Source organism: Cnephaeus nilssonii (genome assembly GCF_951640355.1).
Source record: "Cnephaeus nilssonii genome assembly, chromosome: 1".
NCBI lineage: Eukaryota > Metazoa > Chordata > Mammalia > Chiroptera > Vespertilionidae > Cnephaeus > Cnephaeus nilssonii.
The window spans coordinates 84,755,280-84,773,072 of NC_137072.1; the positions used below are offsets into that span (position 1 = coordinate 84,755,280).

Sequence of the window (17,793 nt, forward strand, 5' to 3'; positions counted from 1 at the left end):
AAGATTTACATAAAAAAAGGTTACTAAGTGAAAGTCCTCATTTAACTTCTAATATTTTCCCTGTGCTCGTCCCCCAATCTACTGTTCTCCCTAAAGATAATGACCGTAAGCACTTTGGTTGGGTCTCTTTACTTATTCATTTCCCCAAATACACCAGGAGCTCTCTGAGCTGGTCTCTGTAATCCCAGAGGGCATCAATAAATATTTGATGAACAAATAAATGATTGAATGATGAATAATCAAATAATACAGAGTAAATGAAATAGCTTTAAGAAAAAAAATTTATTGTTACATAAACTTGTTAAGACCTTACTTAGTTTTGAGTTTTCTTGATAGGATCACTTCAAATTAAAGTAGAATAGATTCAATTATGAGGCCTCATTTTTCTAGGCTCTGGAGATAAAGAAGTGGTTCAGGGGCAAGATGCCTGCTCTCAAAGAGCTTACCTTCTAGTGGGGAGTGTGGGTGGGAGATATAAAATAAATGAGTAAAAAGAAAAGAGAATAACTTGAGAGTATGCTAGGTGATGTGAAGAAATGAGATGGGGTAATGTGAGAAATAATGATGGGAGGAGGAAAACTGCTTTAGGTTGGGTGGTCAGGAGAGGCTTCTCTGAGGAGTGGCACCTGAGCTAAGATTTGAATAACAAGAAAGCAGACGTATAAAGACCTGGGGTCAGAGTATTTCATGGAAAAGAAATGAATTTAATTTAGCAGGTTCCTAGGATAAAAAAAAGGCAAGTGTGCCCTAGCTGGTTTGGCTCAGTGGATAGAGCGTTGGCCTGCGGACTGAAGGGTCCCGGGTTCAGTTCCTGTCAAGGTCACATGCTGGGGTTGCGGGCTTGGTCCCCAGGAGGGGCCATGCAGGAGGCAGCCAATCAATGATTCTCTCTCATCATTGATGTTTCGATCTCTCTCTCCCTCTTCCTCGCTAAAATCAATAAAATATATATATATTTTTAAAAAAGGCAAGTGTTACTGGAGTACAGCAAATGAAGGTGAGAGGTAGGAGGTGAGTTCAGAGAGGTAGGTGATGATATCCAGGCTACACAGGGCCGTATGGGCCATGATAAGGAGTTTGAATTTTTCTAAGAGCAACAAGGAGCCATTGAAAGATGTGGCAGATGGAATTTTCTAAAGATAGGTGCACCAATATGGATCCCATCCATGCTCTTCTTACAAAGTGACTGAAACTCTACCATTGAGAATGGGGTCTATGGTCCCTCAGTTTGAGTCTAGGCATGGGGCTGGTAAATTCTCTGACAAATAGAGTATGCAGAAGGGAAGCGATGTGACTTGTAGGCAGATCATCACAAGAATACAGCTTTCTCTTGTTTCTCTCTCTCAACACTTCTCAACGGAACCTAGATACCATGTTGTGACAAAGCCCAAAGTAGTCTTCACAGAGAGATGACCTGAGGGTCCCTTGTGGAGAGGTCCTGAAACTCCCAGCCAGCATCAACCACCAGTCACATGAGAGAATGAGTCTGGAGATCTTTATAGAATAAATTTATGGACAGTGGCTCATGGTATGACCATCAGAATAATTTAAGTCCAATGTCTTCGTCCCACCCAGTGCCACTCTGCTCGATTCAGATTTCTGGCAGAGGCAGAGAGTCTAATGGGTCCAGCTAGTACAGTCAGCTGCCTAATCCTAGAGAGCACAGGGACTGTGGTGGATAGTCCAGGATCTAGAATAAATCTACTGTGATATAGAATGAACAATAGTTCAATTACTTTCTGGAGTATTTTGATAAGTTTTATACCCACTGATGAACCATGTAATTTTTCAGACAGAAAAAAAAAAAAGAAACTATGGTCCAAAGAAAAGGCTAAGAGGCAGGAAATTATTTAAAAGACAAGGGACCCTGACAATCAACATAGCAATCACAATTCTTAGGAGGAAGCACATCACTTCGGGCTTCGTTAGTAAAAGTCAAAGTATTCGATCTATTACACTCTCAGTAAATGTCTCTACTCTTTCTTCCATTTAGAGAATTGTTCACTGTGATGATACATTTTATGGTTTGATCAGTCCTACAGCAGATTACACTTCTTGAATAAACAAATATGGAAATGAATTTTTATGACTACCAGTTAGAAGTAGTACATTATAGCTATAGATAAGGTAGTTTTGTAAATCCCACGTAAAGTTATAATAAGTAAATTTTAATACAAACCTAGTTCAAGGTTTTTTCCCCCCTCAAATTTTAGGGCCTACAAGTTTTCTTATGAAAGCATGTGGTCTTTTGGGTTAAATGTTGTATTCCACTACTCAGAAATCCTTTTAGGAAGTTCTCTTTCTCTAAGTGCTATAATATTGACTGGTCAATGCTGAGCTCAAAGTAGTTGCAGAGAATCATTATTGGCTTAGTTACAGCTTGGCAAAGCCAAGAGAGTAAACCAATAAGAGTTATTGGACCAGAAAAACCATCCAAAGATAAAAAGCTCTTTTTTAAAGTATAGAGATGCATGATATGTTAAATTCTAATAAAACAATATAAAATTTATTCCAAATAACCCTCAAACCTTTCTGCACATCTTATTTAAATCATCTACAAAAAAAAAAAAAAGATCATGATTGTGCTCCTCAAGACTCCAAAATGTTAAATCACATATTTAAAGTTACCCAGTAAATTTGTGTAAAAGTTTGGACAAATTTTTTTCCATCATATATTTAATCTACTATGCAATGAAAGTTAAATGTAAACCTCTAATGATTCATAGAAACATATAGATAACCATTAAAGAAATTAAACCCAAACCCCTAAAATTTTAAATAATTGCACCTACTGTTTACATGTTATTTTTTACATATTTGCTATTAACACACACTTATAACTCTATGATCTACATTTTTCTTTGATTCCTCAGCATAATCCTCCTACCTTTTGCCTCATATTGGACAAAAGGAAACCAATCTAATCCCTCTCACTTGAGAATGCTCACCAGGGCATACATATTTTAATACAATAAGATTTTTTAGTTCATTTTTCCTTCCTAAACAAGGTAATATCTTCTATTTTCAACTTAATCCTAAAGTACTAATGGGCACATGACTTTAAAACTAATTTGCTAGTTCATTAGCTAGTTGAAAATAATAACTTGATACTTCTCTTGAGTAGTAAAATGAACTTTATAAAACCATTGACAAGACAATATATTAATCTTCTAATCCATAATAGAGTGGCTGCTACTACACATAGCATATCTGAGGTCTGCAGGAGACATTGTTCCATGAATTTAATTAATCAAGAATTTGTTGAATTTATTAATAAAGAACATTATAACCTGATGAACAAAAATATAGATACAGAGGAAGTAAAGCACCAAACAGACTGTCAAATTACAATGGGAAGTCTGGGGAGTGTTGGGGAGGGGAGAAAAGAGATCAATCAAAGGATTTGTATGCATTCGTATAAGCACAACCAATGGACACAAGACACTGTGGGGGTGGGATGAGGGCATGCGACAGGGGGTAGAGGAGCCTGGGGGAAGGTCAATGGGGGAAAAAAAAAGGAGATATATGTACTACTATATGTATTACTTTAAACAATAAAAAAATAAATACTTCAAAAAAAAGAATTTATACTACTTAAATGTGCAAGATTTGCTATCTACACTAATAAAAGAGAAACATGCAAATTGACCGCACCTCCATTACGCCCACAAGCCACTCCCACCAGCCAATCAGGAGCAAGTATGCAAATTAACCCAACCAAGATGGCGGCCGGCCATGGAGCTGGAGCAAGCAGGAGGCTTGGGTTGCCTCCAGCGATGGAGGGAGCCAAGTTTTCCGCCCGCCCTGGCCGGCCCTGGCCTCCGCTCAAGGCTACAAAGTTTCAATTATAGAAGATAAATAAATCCCAACAAAATGGCGGCAGCAGGGATCAGGCCTAAACAAGCAGTTGGACATCCCTCGAGGGGTCCCAGATTGGAGAGGGTGCAGGCTGGGCTAAGGGACACACACTTCCGTGCACGAATTTTGTGCACCGGGCCTCTAGTATGTGTATAGCGTTAAAACTGGGAGCAGAGCACAATTTTCCTTTAGCTTATGGGTAATTTCCTTATAACAATCCCTCCATTCAGCACCTGGAGTATTAGTCCTTTAACATCTTAAAAGCAAGGTACTGGGCTTAGGCAGTGAGCAAAGCAGGCAGTGACCTCTGTCCTAGTGGAAGTTATGTTTAAGAGTATGGTCGTGCTCTCCCAATTCTCACCTTCCCCACTACCTTTTGAAAGCTTCCCCATCCTCTTGAAAATATGAATCACTCCTAAATGCACTTAGTACTATACTCACTCAGGAGTTTAGGTAAGTGAGCATTATATCACAGTGCCATGGAAGGGAATTGTAATGAAATATGAGTGACAGTTTTCTTCTCCCATTAATTAACAACTCAGGTTATATCTGTTCACTTTTTACTTTTTAAGTTCAATATTTATTAAGTACTTACCTGTGCTGGCTAGATCCTGGTAAACAGAATGGTCTTGATCCTAATCAGAAGCAGGAGAGGCAAGAATCATGGTAAGTGCCATGAAGAAAAAGAACAGGCTCTTATGAGAGAACTTGAGATTTGTGCACTGGGCGGGGGCATCCCTCAGCCCGGCCTGCGCCCTCTTGCAGTCCTGGACCTCTCGGGGATGTCCTCCTGCAGCAGTCAGACATCCCTCTCCCAGTCCAGGGCTCTTGCAGCCTGGGACCCCTTGCTTCTTACTGCCTGCCTGCAGCGTAGGCAGGAGAGGCTTCCGCCACCGCCACTGTGCTCGCCAGCTGTGAGCCCGGCTTCTGGCTGAGCGGCGCTCCCCCGTGGCAGTGCATTGACCACTAGGGGGCAGCTCCTGCATTGGGCGTCTGTCCCCTGGTGGTCAGTTTGCTTCATAGCGACCGGTTCTTCCACTGTTTGGTCAATTTGCATATTAGGCTTTTATTATATAGGATTACAGGGAAATGTACTGTAAATTAAAAATCAGGAAAGGCTGTTTAAAATTAAATGGAGGCAAGTATAAAATTCATATTAGAGCGCATCCTTTCAATTTCCTAATCTCTACTTTTAGTGCCCTCTCCTCTAGCCAACGAGGCAAAATATTTAACTTCTAGAAAGACCCATCATCTTGCATAGGTGATTGAAATGGCTTGAGATGCTGATCTCAGGGAAGCTGCTTTCTCAAGATTGTTGGGCAAGCAGTTTGCTTGTATTGCTCCAGATTGATGTTACTTCGTCTTGCTATATTCTCCATTGCTTCTTAGCACCTGCTTTCCCCACCTTTTTAATATATTTCTCTCCCAATTCTCACCTTCCCCACTACCTTTTGAAAGCTTCCCCATCCTCTTGAAAATATGAATCACTCCTAAATGCACTTAGTACTATACTCACTCAGGAGTTTAGGTAAGTGAGCATTATATCACAGTGCCACCAAATTTAACAACCTGACAACTTTTTAAACCACAAGCATTAATGTCACAATGTCCTAAGGCAGTGGTCGGCAAACCGCAGCTCGCGAGCCACATGCGGCTCTTTGGCCCCTTGAGTGTGGCTCTTCCACAAAATACCACGTGCGGGCGCTCACGTACAGTGCGATTGAAACTTCGTGGCCCATGCGCAGAAGTCGGTTTTTGGCTCTCAAAAGAAATTTCAATCGTTGCACTGTTGATATTTGGCTCTGTTGACTAATGAGTTTGCCGACCACTGTCCTAAGGGATTAAAAAACAAACAATCCTGATTTGTTTGGGGGTATGAGTGATATAACTCTACATTATAAAGCTTTGTATTTCAAACTATGGGCTATAGACATATACACTGAGTGGCCAGATTATTATGATCTCTGAACGCATAATAATCTGGCCACTTAGTGTATATCCTATATAATAAAAGGCTAATATGCAAATTGTCCCCTCGACCAGGAGTTTGACCAGCAGGCAGGCTGGCCAACCGTCTATGTCCCCTCCCCCTGGCCAGGCTGGCCAGACCCCACCCATGCATGAATTCATGCACTGGGCCTCTAATATATAAACTGAGTGGCCAGATTATTATGCGTTCAGAGATCATAATAATCTGGCCACTCAGTGTAGATGGCAGCATTGCTATTAGTTGGGATCTTGTTAGAAATGTAGTATCTTGGACCACACCAAAACCTGCTGAGTCAGAATTTGCATTTCAAAAAAAAAAACCCAAAAAACAAAATCCCTGATTATTTCATATATACACTAAGGTTTGAGAAGCATAGATGTAGAGGATCCCAAAGCAGACAGGAGAATTAGTAACCTTCTCTGACACCACTCTGATACTGCATGTTAAACTTTACTGACATAGCCATTTCTACTTTCCCAGCACTTTTTTATCTACAGTTATTCTCTAAATTATTATGTTTAATAGTTTGTTCTGTGTTCCTGTTTGCCTATCCCTTCTAGCAAACAATATCATAGATCTTTAAGGTTTAGAAAACTATAGCTGATGAAAGTCAGCCACTACCTTTTTGTTACTAAATAAGAGCTACACTTGCTCTTCAATCGGTGTTGTTTTGCCTTTAAGTATGTCTTGGAATTCTTTCTTGGTAGTCGGACATGATGCTGGGTAAAATGAACTGCTGTAAATAGGCCTTTAGTAATACAGTAATACAATGTAAATTGTGGCGAGAAGGGCAGTGTTCTACAGTCCTGTAAATAGGTCTGCCTTTTAGTGAGCCTGTACCTCTGGACTGTGAATGTCACCTGTGCTTTTCAGTTCCTTTTCCTCTTTTAGGGATGACTTGAGTGGGCTGAAGTTGGGTATTTCCCATCCTCCATGTATAAGTCCTCAGCCAGCTGGAGTTGGGTATTTCCTTTCTCCCAGTTAGGCTCTGGAATAGTTTCTTCTGAGGGCAGAATTTGTTAAAACTAGAATGCTCTGGCATATTTCAAAATGTTTTCTCTCCCCCTCCCCCTGCCAGAAGCACAGTTGTTTTTTTATTTTGATATTCACTGTGAGACCTGGTAGAACTACAGAAGGTAAAACTAAAGAAAGGGGTGGGTGGGGGTGGGGGGGGCTCCCAATGACTGGGTACCCGGGATTTTTTATTTTTCACACTTATCCACACACAGCCTCCAGCAATTAGTCAGTTTTACCTTCCTCAACACTGTTTCCTGTGGGTGTTTCAGCTTGTGTGTTTCTGCTCCATTAAGTTTTCTCTGTATTCTCCTGTCAGTCTCTCCAGTTGTGGCAGTGGTTTGCCTTGTGACCTCACTTCTCTTACAGATCTAAGAAGAGTTGATTTTTCAGTTTAGCTTTTTACTTGTTAGGATAGAGAGGTGACTCCAAGCTTAGGTGCTGGACTAAAATCTGGAAATTTGTACTGACTCTTTAAATTTGGCCTTCTTTAATATCTTTCAATAGTTTTATAATTTTCTCCATGAAGATCTTATACATCTTTTTTAGTCAGCTCAGGCTTCCATAACAAAATACCACGGACTGGGTGGCTTAAAAACCAGGAATTTATTTTCTCCATTTTGGAGGTTGGAAGTCTGAGACTATGGTGCCAGCATCCTGGGCTCTGGTAGGAACTCTCTTCCTGGCGTGCAGATGGCTGCTTCCTTGCTATCTCCTCAAATGTCAGAGATTCTGGTGTCTCTTCTCCTAAGGGCATCTCTTCTATTGGATCAGGGCTCTACTCTATGACCCCATTTAACCTTAGTCACCTCCTTAAAGGCTCTCTAATACAGTCACATGGGGGGAATTCCATATATGAATCTCAGGGAGGGACACAATTTAGTCCACAGCATGTTTTGTTAGCTTTAGTCCTAAATACTAAATATTTTTATGCTATTATAAATGATTTTATTTTTCTTATTATACTTTCAAGTGTTTTATAGTAAACTAGTGGCCTGGTGCACGGATTTGTGCATATTGAAAGTAAATTAATCAGAAGAAATATTTTAATATTGCTATTCACCCTTTCTCAATAATAGAAGTGTCAGAGATTAAAGAAAATTAGTAAAATTTATATGAAAATAATATACAAATTAATAAACAATAACATAACAGACATAAAATAAAAAAACATGATATAAAAACAAAAAGCATGACATAAAAACATTGATAAAAACAGACTGACAAATTGATTAAACTTATTTTAATATCTCCCTGTATACCACATTAAGAGTAAAAACACCTTCAGAGTGCTTGACTAATTTCCCTTGTAATGAAGTATTTACAACCTTAACTTTAATGTCACATGCTCTTCGAATTCAAGAGAAAGCAACATATAACTGACCATGTCTGAAAACGGGTTCAGGTAGGAATATTCCTACTCTGTCTAGAGTTTGTCCTTGTGATTTATTAATAGTCATTGCAAATGCTGGCATCACAGGAAACTGTCTTCGAATTAATTTAAATGGGAGGCCAGTGTCAGATGGGGACAAATCACTTCTTGGAATCAGAACCACCTCTCCTTCCGCAGATCCTGTGAATACTTTAGCTTCGATTATGTTAGGTCGCAATCTTTTGATAATAAATCTAGTACCATTACAAAGACACCATTTACTATTAAGATTTTCAGTAGCATGATGATTGTACCTACTTTCAATTTTAATTTATGACACGGCATTCCTGAAGGAGTAATACTATTAAGAAATTCGATGGGAAAATTTTCCTTTTTGGCATTATCTGTTGAATCGATGGAATCATCACTCAGATAGGTGTGAAAATCTCCATCAAGTATATCCAAAATTTCTTCATTTAATTTATGAAAGTGCTCATTTTAAGGACTAAGAAATCCATGATCAAGAATGACGGATTAAAACACACACGTGCTATTGGCATCAGTGAGAGCTTTACATGTATCGTGCATGCGCGAGTCAACTTTTTTTAAATTGCCAGTGCTCAGCATATGTACTGGCCAGTCCGTTAGTTGGATGGTTGGATGGACGTATAGTCGGTCACTTAGCTTTTTATATATATATAGATGGACATGTAAGAACTTTTTTGAGTAATGATCTCTTAAGCATGTAACAGATCTAATAATAGCAAACTTCAATTTTTTTGAAAATTTCTTTATTTCAGAGTCATTGCCACATGGTCACATAATTTTCAAAATCTGAGTTTATGATTGATCATTACAAGATCCCTTATCATATACATATTAGAAAGAGGGAAAAGTTCTGTACAATGTTTAGTAGTTACATGATTTATAAGCAATAGTGAATTAGTGGAAGCTGAAATATTCCCAATGCATTACTCAAAGGATAATCACTCACAAATACAAGAAGCTAGGCAATAAAGGAAAATTGTTGTCATAGAAAAAATGCTAAAGGCATTTTAAAAGATAAATGCTTTAAGTTAGTACACATCCTATTGATTAAATAAAACTGTTATATAAGTTGGTACTTTTTGCTCTTGAATATGTGTAGTATGGTTTTATCCATTTATTTGACATTTAAATACATAAAGTTTCAAGGCTGGGTTCTCAAAACAGTTGCTGATATTTTTGATAGTGTCTAGTATACTCAGAGTGCTTTCTTCATTTATCTTTTCTTCTTTCATAAAGTTTAGTGAGACTGTGCAATGCTGGAGCAATAATCCAGAATGTCCTGAATAGTGAATTCCATTGTAACACCAGATCCAGGATAACAGCGAGCTATCAAACCTTCAAAGTGCTTGTACTGGCGTATAAATTCATCCTGCATGGAGTGCCACACCACCTATTATAAAAACGAAAATAAAAGTCATACTCTGAGTGGAAAGAATACACAATCAAGCATGTAGAAATAATGTCAAGACATAGTCTAAAAATTAAGCAGAGTGTAATAGTGAAAAAACATGCATCCTAGCGTCTTCTACTTACAAGATATGTGTGTTACACCATCACTCTGTGCCCTAAGTTCTTCATCTGTAAACCGGGATAATAATAATGATAATAATAATAATAATAATAATAATAATAATAATACCTTTCTCCTAAGTTTCTTATGAAGATTAAATACTGAGTGAATGTAGTAAAGTGCTTACAACAGTGACACAGTAAGCACACATTACATTTTAGCTATTATTATATCTAAATATCCAACACAGATGTGGAGATGCACAATTATGTATGGAACTAAGACTAATGACTAAATGAAATGCAATAGTTAATGCTTCAATTTCATTTCAAGGGAAACTTTAAAATTCCTTTATCTAAAATTGATTATATAAAACACTGCTTGATAACATAGTGGACACACCAAGATGAGACAGAAGGATTATCTGCAATCCAAAGAATATATAATCTATAGACAATTATTGAGATAGAATCTGACATACACATTGACATATTAGTTAATACTAGGTTACATTTATTGATGCTTACTCTATCAGTACAGTATAAAGTACTTTATGTATATATATGTTAGCCTATTTAAGTCTCATGACAACCTGGTGGAGGAAGGTCTATGATCATCATCCCTGACAGTTGAGGGACTGTATACTTCCAGGAATTTTCCTCATAAACCCTAAATCTTGTAAATCCCAAATTCCTGCCAATTTAAGACTATTTACTAAACAGTATTACGCTTTTTGCTTTTCATCTTTTAGCTCACAGCATTTCTGTCACCTGAAGTACCACTCCTCCCACTTTATCTGTTAAATTACTATCTTACTTTCAGAGGCTAACACAAATGTAATACCCTACACCAGTGATGGGCAACCTTTTGAGCTTGGTGTGTCAAACTTCGTCAAAAAACAGCATAACTCGGGTAGTGTGTCACTTTGAGGAAAAAACATTATTTCGCAAACGTTTCATCCTCAGGAGCAGCAAATGTTTCATCCTCGGCATGCGGCCGCCTCAGCGGCCACGTGTCATCAGAAATGGCTACGCGTGTCAGTGCTGACATGCGTGTCATAGGTTCGCCATCACTGCCCTACACAAAGCCTTTGATGATGTTGAAATCACAATTAGTCATATCTCTGGGACTTTCAGTATGGTTTATAAAAAATAATGGCTTGATTTGGAGTTTCAATCTGGCTCTCCCATCCATATGCTATGGGATCTTGGTCATATTATGCCACCTTTATAAGCTTTGATTTTCTCATCTATAAAATGGCAGTGATAATAGTAACGTCTACCATATAAGGGAGGCATTATTTCCACTTATCAAATAAGAAAACTGAGGCCCAGAGAGGATAACTAACTTGCCCAAAGTCAAGTTAGTTTAATCTGGACCCAGATTATGAACCCATTTCTATCTCCAACCCAAGCTCAGAATCATTCCACTGCACTATACTATATCCTACTTACTCCTCTCAAATATGAAAAATCCCCCCAAGCCCAAACAAGAGAAACAACTTAATGCCTCAAACAATAAAACATAAATGTAAAATATAAAGGGAAAGCCATTAAACTTATATAAATCGAATTCCCTCTTTCCTCAGAATTCATTAATTTGGTCTATACTTTATGGAACTTTCCTCCTGCACTAAAATTAAAAAATCTGTAGCATTTCTAAATGAATATTTTGGAGAACAGCAATATATGTAAGCATGTGCAATCTAGGGTGGTTAAAAGAACTAAGCATACCTGAAGTAAATTCTCCTCTTCACATAAATGTTTATCAACCTTCTTGTAGAGGTTATCTAGACCTTTTTTCACTTCCTTTCCAGGATACTCTTTAATAACTTTACGAAGTTCTTGTTTGTTAAACGCAAGTTGATAGCTTACTTCTTCCTCTCTTATACCCTGTGCTACACGAGCTTCAACGCCTTCAAAGAAATGCTTTAAGGAAAGGAAAAGAAATAATGGCTAAAAAATATAAATGATAAAATAACAGTCACCTATTACGCTACCACTCAGAGATAACCACTGTTAACATTTTAGATTTCCATCTAGACTTCTTATGTGTGGGGTAAATAAATCTCTCTATATAAAAGCCTAAGTGACCAAATGACTGAATGACCGGCCGACCAGTAGCTATGACACGCACTGACCACCAGGGGGCAGACGGTCAACGCAGGAGCTGCCCCCTGGTGGTCAGTGCGCTCCCACAGTGGGAGTGTTGCTCAGCTGACTGACGGGCGCCTGACGCCGTCCTCATGGCTGGTGAGCGCAGCTGCGGTGGCCCAAGCCTCTCCCACCTCCACGGCAGCGCTACTGAGTGGCAGTGGTGGCAGGTGCCCTGGGTCTGGATTGAGTGGCACGGCACCTGGCCTGGGCTCAGGCTCCTCCTCGGCCACCTGCTGCTTTGTGCACTACTACATCCCTCGGGGGATGTTGGACTGCTGGTTTTGGCCTGATGCTGTGGGGATCGGGCCAAAATCGGCAGTATGACATCCCTCAAGGGGTCCCGGATTACGAGGGTGCAGGCCAGGCTGAGGGACCCCACCAGTGCACCGGGCCTCTAGTCCACATATATGAAAGCCTAAGCGACTAAATGACCATTCGACTGGTAGCTATGATGTGCCCTGACCACCAGGGGGCAGATGCTCAACGCACAGGCATGGAAACATGGAACAGACTAATGAATCTCAGAGTGTGGGAAGAGATTAACCAAAGATCTTATATGCATACTAGATATGCCTGGCCTGTGGGGATCGGGCCGAAACCGGCAGTCTGACACCCCCTGAGGGATCCCGGATTGTGAGAGGGCGCAGGCCAGGCCAAGAGACCCTACAGGTGCACAAATCCGTGCACTGGGCCTCTAGTGAGATTATAATTTTTGTGTGTTGTATTTTCCACTTAATATTTTATGATTCCTTCCCCTGAAGTATAAATTTTAATGTCTGCATTGTATTCCATCCGATGACTGAACTACAGTTTATTTATGCATTCCTCCAGTACTGGATATTTAATATTTTTTACTTTTTTCAGTGTTGGCAAAATCTACTCAGATTTAAAAAAAACAATCTATTATAAATACAGTTGTCATGAATATCTTTTGTACATCGGTATTTACTCACATTACTGATTACTTTCCGGCATAAATTTCTAGAACTATACTTCCTCAGTTGAGGAGTATACTTGTGAAAATATTCTGAAGATTCTTCATATATACAAATTTTTGTCAACTGTATCTGAGACTCACCATATAGCAGTCTTACCGTATTATCACAACTTAAAAAAATAGTTGTCATTTTGATGAGTGAAAAAAGTTTATTTGTTGCTTTATTTACAATTATTTGGCTATCAATGAAGTTAACTTGCTTTCATATGTTTAGTACTCTATTCAGAATTGTTGCTCATTTATATATGGGAGTCTCAGTGCTTATTTATTTTAAAAAGATCTTGTATATTAAATATACTCATTGTTGTATTGTTACACATATCCTTTGTAGGCTGTCTTTTAAGTATATATGTACATTTTTTGTTTTTTTAATCCACATCCGAGGATATGTTTATTGATTTTTGAGAGAAAGAGAGAGAGAGAGAGAGAGAGAGAGAGAGAGAGAGAGAGAGAAACATGATAGATGTAAGAGGGAAATATCAATTGGTTGCCGCCTGTATATGCCCTGATGGGATTGAACCTGAAATAATTTTGTGTATGGGGACAACAGTCCAACCCACTGAGCCACCTGGCCAGGGCTATTTGTATTTTTTAATATGTCATTTTATTGATTGGTGTGCCTTTATTTGAGCATTATACACTATGATTTAATACTGACAAACCAAATCCCCTCTCAATAATTTCCTCTAAAATTTTCTTAGCAATTATTATTTGTTTATTCTTCATTAAGTTAATTTTTGATAATAAATTTTTGATAAGTCTATTTCTGAGGTTTTTGAAAATTTATTTCTACATAAACTTTTAACTGGTCATTATGACATAAGAAAATAAATTGTTTTTTTTATATATTTATTTTGAATCCTACCACTTTACCAGAGACCAATCATTTTAGCATATTATAAACAGGTAATTATAATCTTGACTCTATCTTTTATTTATGTTTTAGGTATTATTGCATTGGCGAGAGCTTCCATAACAATGTTAAATTAATAAAGGCTCTAGCAATATTTCTGCTTTAATTTGATTTCAAAGGGAATGCTTCTAATATTATAGTTAAGTATCACATAGCTTTAGGTCTGAGATAGACCTTTTCCCCTAAAAGTCCTTAAGTTTTATAAGGTATTGATTCTGCATTTGATTAAAGGTCGCTTAAATATTTCTTTGAATTGTTGACAACAAATACATACTTTTTATTTTGCCTTTAATTTGAAGTTAAAAACTTATAAAAGATGACTAATCACATTGTGGACAAAGTTAGTTAGCAGGGTCCATTTCAGCTTATACAGTAATCTTAATGTCGTACATAGTATCTACGACTAAGTGAAATGATGCATAATGAAACCAATTTTACCATAGGCTAATTACTATAAATAAAACTTAAGTTCCTTGCATCTCATCAACCTTAGAAAGAAACAACATTGAATGAAATGACCTTATTCAAGGACCTGCTGTACTATGTTGCAAAGTTTTCTAAAACCATCATTTCTTAATTTTAATGACTGAACTTGCTGTAAGGAATGACTCAAGTCAGGAAAGGGAGGGAAAGGCAATGCACAAAACAATTTTTGGTCTTTCTTTTACCTTGATAAAATTTTGAATCTTCATCTGAAATAGGGATAAAGGTTAGTTAAAACTTCAAGCAAGTTTATTTACTTTCAGTGTCTTCATTTGTAAAATACAGATAATACTATCTTACCCCATGTCATTGTTTACAAGAATTAAAAGAAATGATGTATACAGAGCATCTAGCAGTGTTCTGGCAGCTTTAGTAACTGAGTCTCTCTTCTTTCTTTATCCTTCTACATTCATACATGTAGCAAATTTAAGATGTCTGTTGTGTTTTTCATAAGTAAACATATGTATATGTATTCAAAACCAGGAAAAAGATACTAAGTGAAAATATACTTACATTTAGTTTTTCAAGAGGTTGTCCTAAAGAATAAATGACATAAGACTGCAGGTGATCTGTGTATTTTTGTTTGGCTTCTTTTTTCTCAGCTTCTAGACATGAGATTTTCAAACGAGAAAGTGTTGCAAAAATATGGTGAAAGTTTTCCATCATAACTACATCCCTGGGGGTCTTCTGGCTTTCATTAGCTACTTTCTCCACTAAATAAAAACAGAAAAACAAACAAACAAAAAATATCCTGATATGAGTATTGACCATATTTAGCTATAAAAACATTTACGTGATGTTTTTCATCTGTAAGTTTAAGAAGTAAGCACATTTCTGGACTGAATAAAATATACTGCACTGAAGGATCTTCACATCCACCTAAACCTAATAAAAATATCATTCTAAAACAGTCCCATATATATTATTATGCAATAAATGTGGCTTTTCAAATCTGTGGGGAAATGATGAGTTATTCAAAATGTGTTAGGACAACCAGCTGAATACATTTGGGTTACTATTTTTACATCTTTCAGACAAATAAATTCTAAATTGCCCAAGTACTTAAAATGTAAAAATAAAAAAGTGAATATGATCATAAGAATTAAGAAGAAATAAAGCTAATTAAAAAAATAATTTTGTGATGGTATGACCTTCCTAAGAAGTCCCCAAAACTTACAAGTAATAATGGAAAAAGTGAATAAGTTTGACATAAAATTTGAAAGCTCTTACACTGTAAAAAATATCATAAGCAAAGTAAATGTATAGCCTGTTAATTTGACAAAGAATAAAAAAATTGCTAATACCTAGTAATCTTCATCATTGGTACAGATGTGACAGAAACTTTCACCAACTGCTCACTGTACTAAACTGGTATGACCTCTCTAAATGGCAATTTGGCAAAAGCTTTGAGATATATACAAACCTTTTGACCCTGCAATTCCATTTCTAGTAATTTACCCTAAGGAAATTATTGGACAAGCACACAAAAATATATGCAAATTGGAAAGAAACTAAATGCCTATTAATAGGTGATCTGGTGATAAATACTGATACATGGAATACTATGTAATCATTAGAAATGAGTATGATTATCTATGTTAACTAACAAGGAAAGACTTGGACTATAATCTAGCAGGCTCCAAAACAGTGAGTAAGGTATGATACAATTTTTTATATTAGAGAACATACCCATATAATATACGCACATTTATAAGAGGAAAAGAGACATACAGAAAAGTTTATATGAAGGATAAAAATTAAATGGTATTTCTGCATGAAGAGATTACATATCATCTGATTTTTAAAATCCGCCTTCTGATTTTGGCAGTTGTGCAATGAGCATATGCTACTTCAAAATCAGACAAAGCAAAGCTACTTTGAACTGTAAAAGAAATATCAACCATACAAACATTGAATCATGTAATTTATCTATCTTTCCCCTAGGCCTACTTCTGCTGAAAATATGTTAAGTGCAATTGGTGAAATGATCCTACCTCTTGTCAATTCCTGAATACATGCACTTAGATCATTTATTTCAAATTAAATGACACGTCACACTGTTTCTCTGTAATTTAATTGGGGGATCTGGCATAGGAAGACAGTGAATTATAGAAATTTAGCATTAATCTACTTCATATGACAGATATGAGAATTGAGGTCTACAGAAGTGAATTGATTTGCTTCAAGTCACACAGACATCATTGCCTATCATCTTCGGAAGACTTGCTAAAATGCATATGTAATCTGGGAGGTCATTTTTTGTGTTTAAAAAGTGAATTCAGTTTTGCATAGTGATAAGCCCATATGAATTCTAAAATCTAAGTGCTTCCTGATGAATATGAGTAAGTTTTATGTGCTGTTTGTTTTTCAAATTTCAGACATTTTTAATTTCAGAAAATTTAAAAAAGACTATAGAATATGAAAAACAATGAACATATTTGCATTCAGCTTACGAGTTACCAGAAATAATAAAAACCAACCAAACATAACAAAAGCTTACCGTTAACAAATACTCCTCTGATAAGTTTAGTATATGCTTTATCTAGATCTCCACGACGCTCAGCATTTTTGAAGATTGATTCTGCAAGCCCCGCAAATTCTTCAAATTCAGCAACAAATGGAAGAATTCCTACTTTACTCTTCTTTGAGATCTTTACTTCTTCCATTTGCCTTATTTGGTTACTCTAAAGTTAGGCAGAAAGCAAGGGAGAGAATTAGCTAAGCAACTTAAAACAAGGTAGTATAATCAAATGTACACATCATAGAAGAATATAATTTAGTACCTAGAACAATTTGAATGCTTACCAATTAAAGGTTAATACATAGGGATAAGTAAGAAAACTATTGCTATAGGTTAAAAAGTAAATATATTTAAGAAAATAAAGTCGCCCTGGGGTATGTTCAGTGGTTAGAGCATCGACCCACACACCGAAGGGTTGCAGGTTGGATTCCCAGTCAAGGGCACATACCTGTGTTGCATGTTAGATCCCTGTCTCTGGTCAGGGCACAGGCGGGAGGCAACCAATCAATGTGTCTCTCTCTCTGTCTCCCTTCCACTCTCTCTAAAAATCAATGGAAAAAATATCCCCGAGTGAAGATTAACAAAAGAAAATAAAGTCAAGGGGAAAAAAAATCCAGATTATTTAAAACAACATTTAATCAAGGCCTATGAACCTTCAGTTCTTTGTTCAAAGTAAAAACAACCAATAAACATTTTATCATTTATGAAAGATAGGTATAGGCAATTGTCCATTCGGGGGCACAGCTGATACCAGAACACATACAGAATCTCTCCAGGTTTCTTCTAGTTGGTGCCCAAGTGGCCAAGTTCCAGGACCATAGCCATTTCCAATTCTCATTAACCTAAAATTTCTGTTTGGACAAGTTCTGTATTTTTGGGGTGTGAAAACAGAGAGGGAGAACAGGCATTTCTACAATGGATTTAGATTACA

General features: G+C 37.1%; 1 protein-coding gene across 3 annotated transcripts in view; it reads right to left on the minus strand.

Moving 5' to 3' along the window:
• Positions 1–9,000: 9,000 nt before the first annotated feature.
• EXOC1 (exocyst complex component 1) overlaps positions 9,001–17,793 on the minus strand; it is a 53,044-nt gene continuing 44,251 nt past the window's right edge. For 2 of the 3 annotated variants that reach the window (XM_079769359.1, XM_079769357.1), the window contains 4 exons: positions 16,842–17,025; positions 14,855–15,054; positions 11,526–11,720; positions 9,002–9,672 (listed from right to left, as the gene is read on the minus strand). In XM_079769359.1, the coding sequence (XP_079625485.1) occupies positions 9,520–9,672; positions 11,526–11,720; positions 14,855–15,054; positions 16,842–17,025 (732 nt within the window). In that variant the 3' untranslated portion in view covers positions 9,002–9,519. Of the gene's footprint in view, positions 9,673–11,525; positions 11,721–14,854; positions 15,055–16,841; positions 17,026–17,793 lie in introns of all 3 variants that reach the window. The other variant, XM_079769358.1, reaches the window with a different exon arrangement.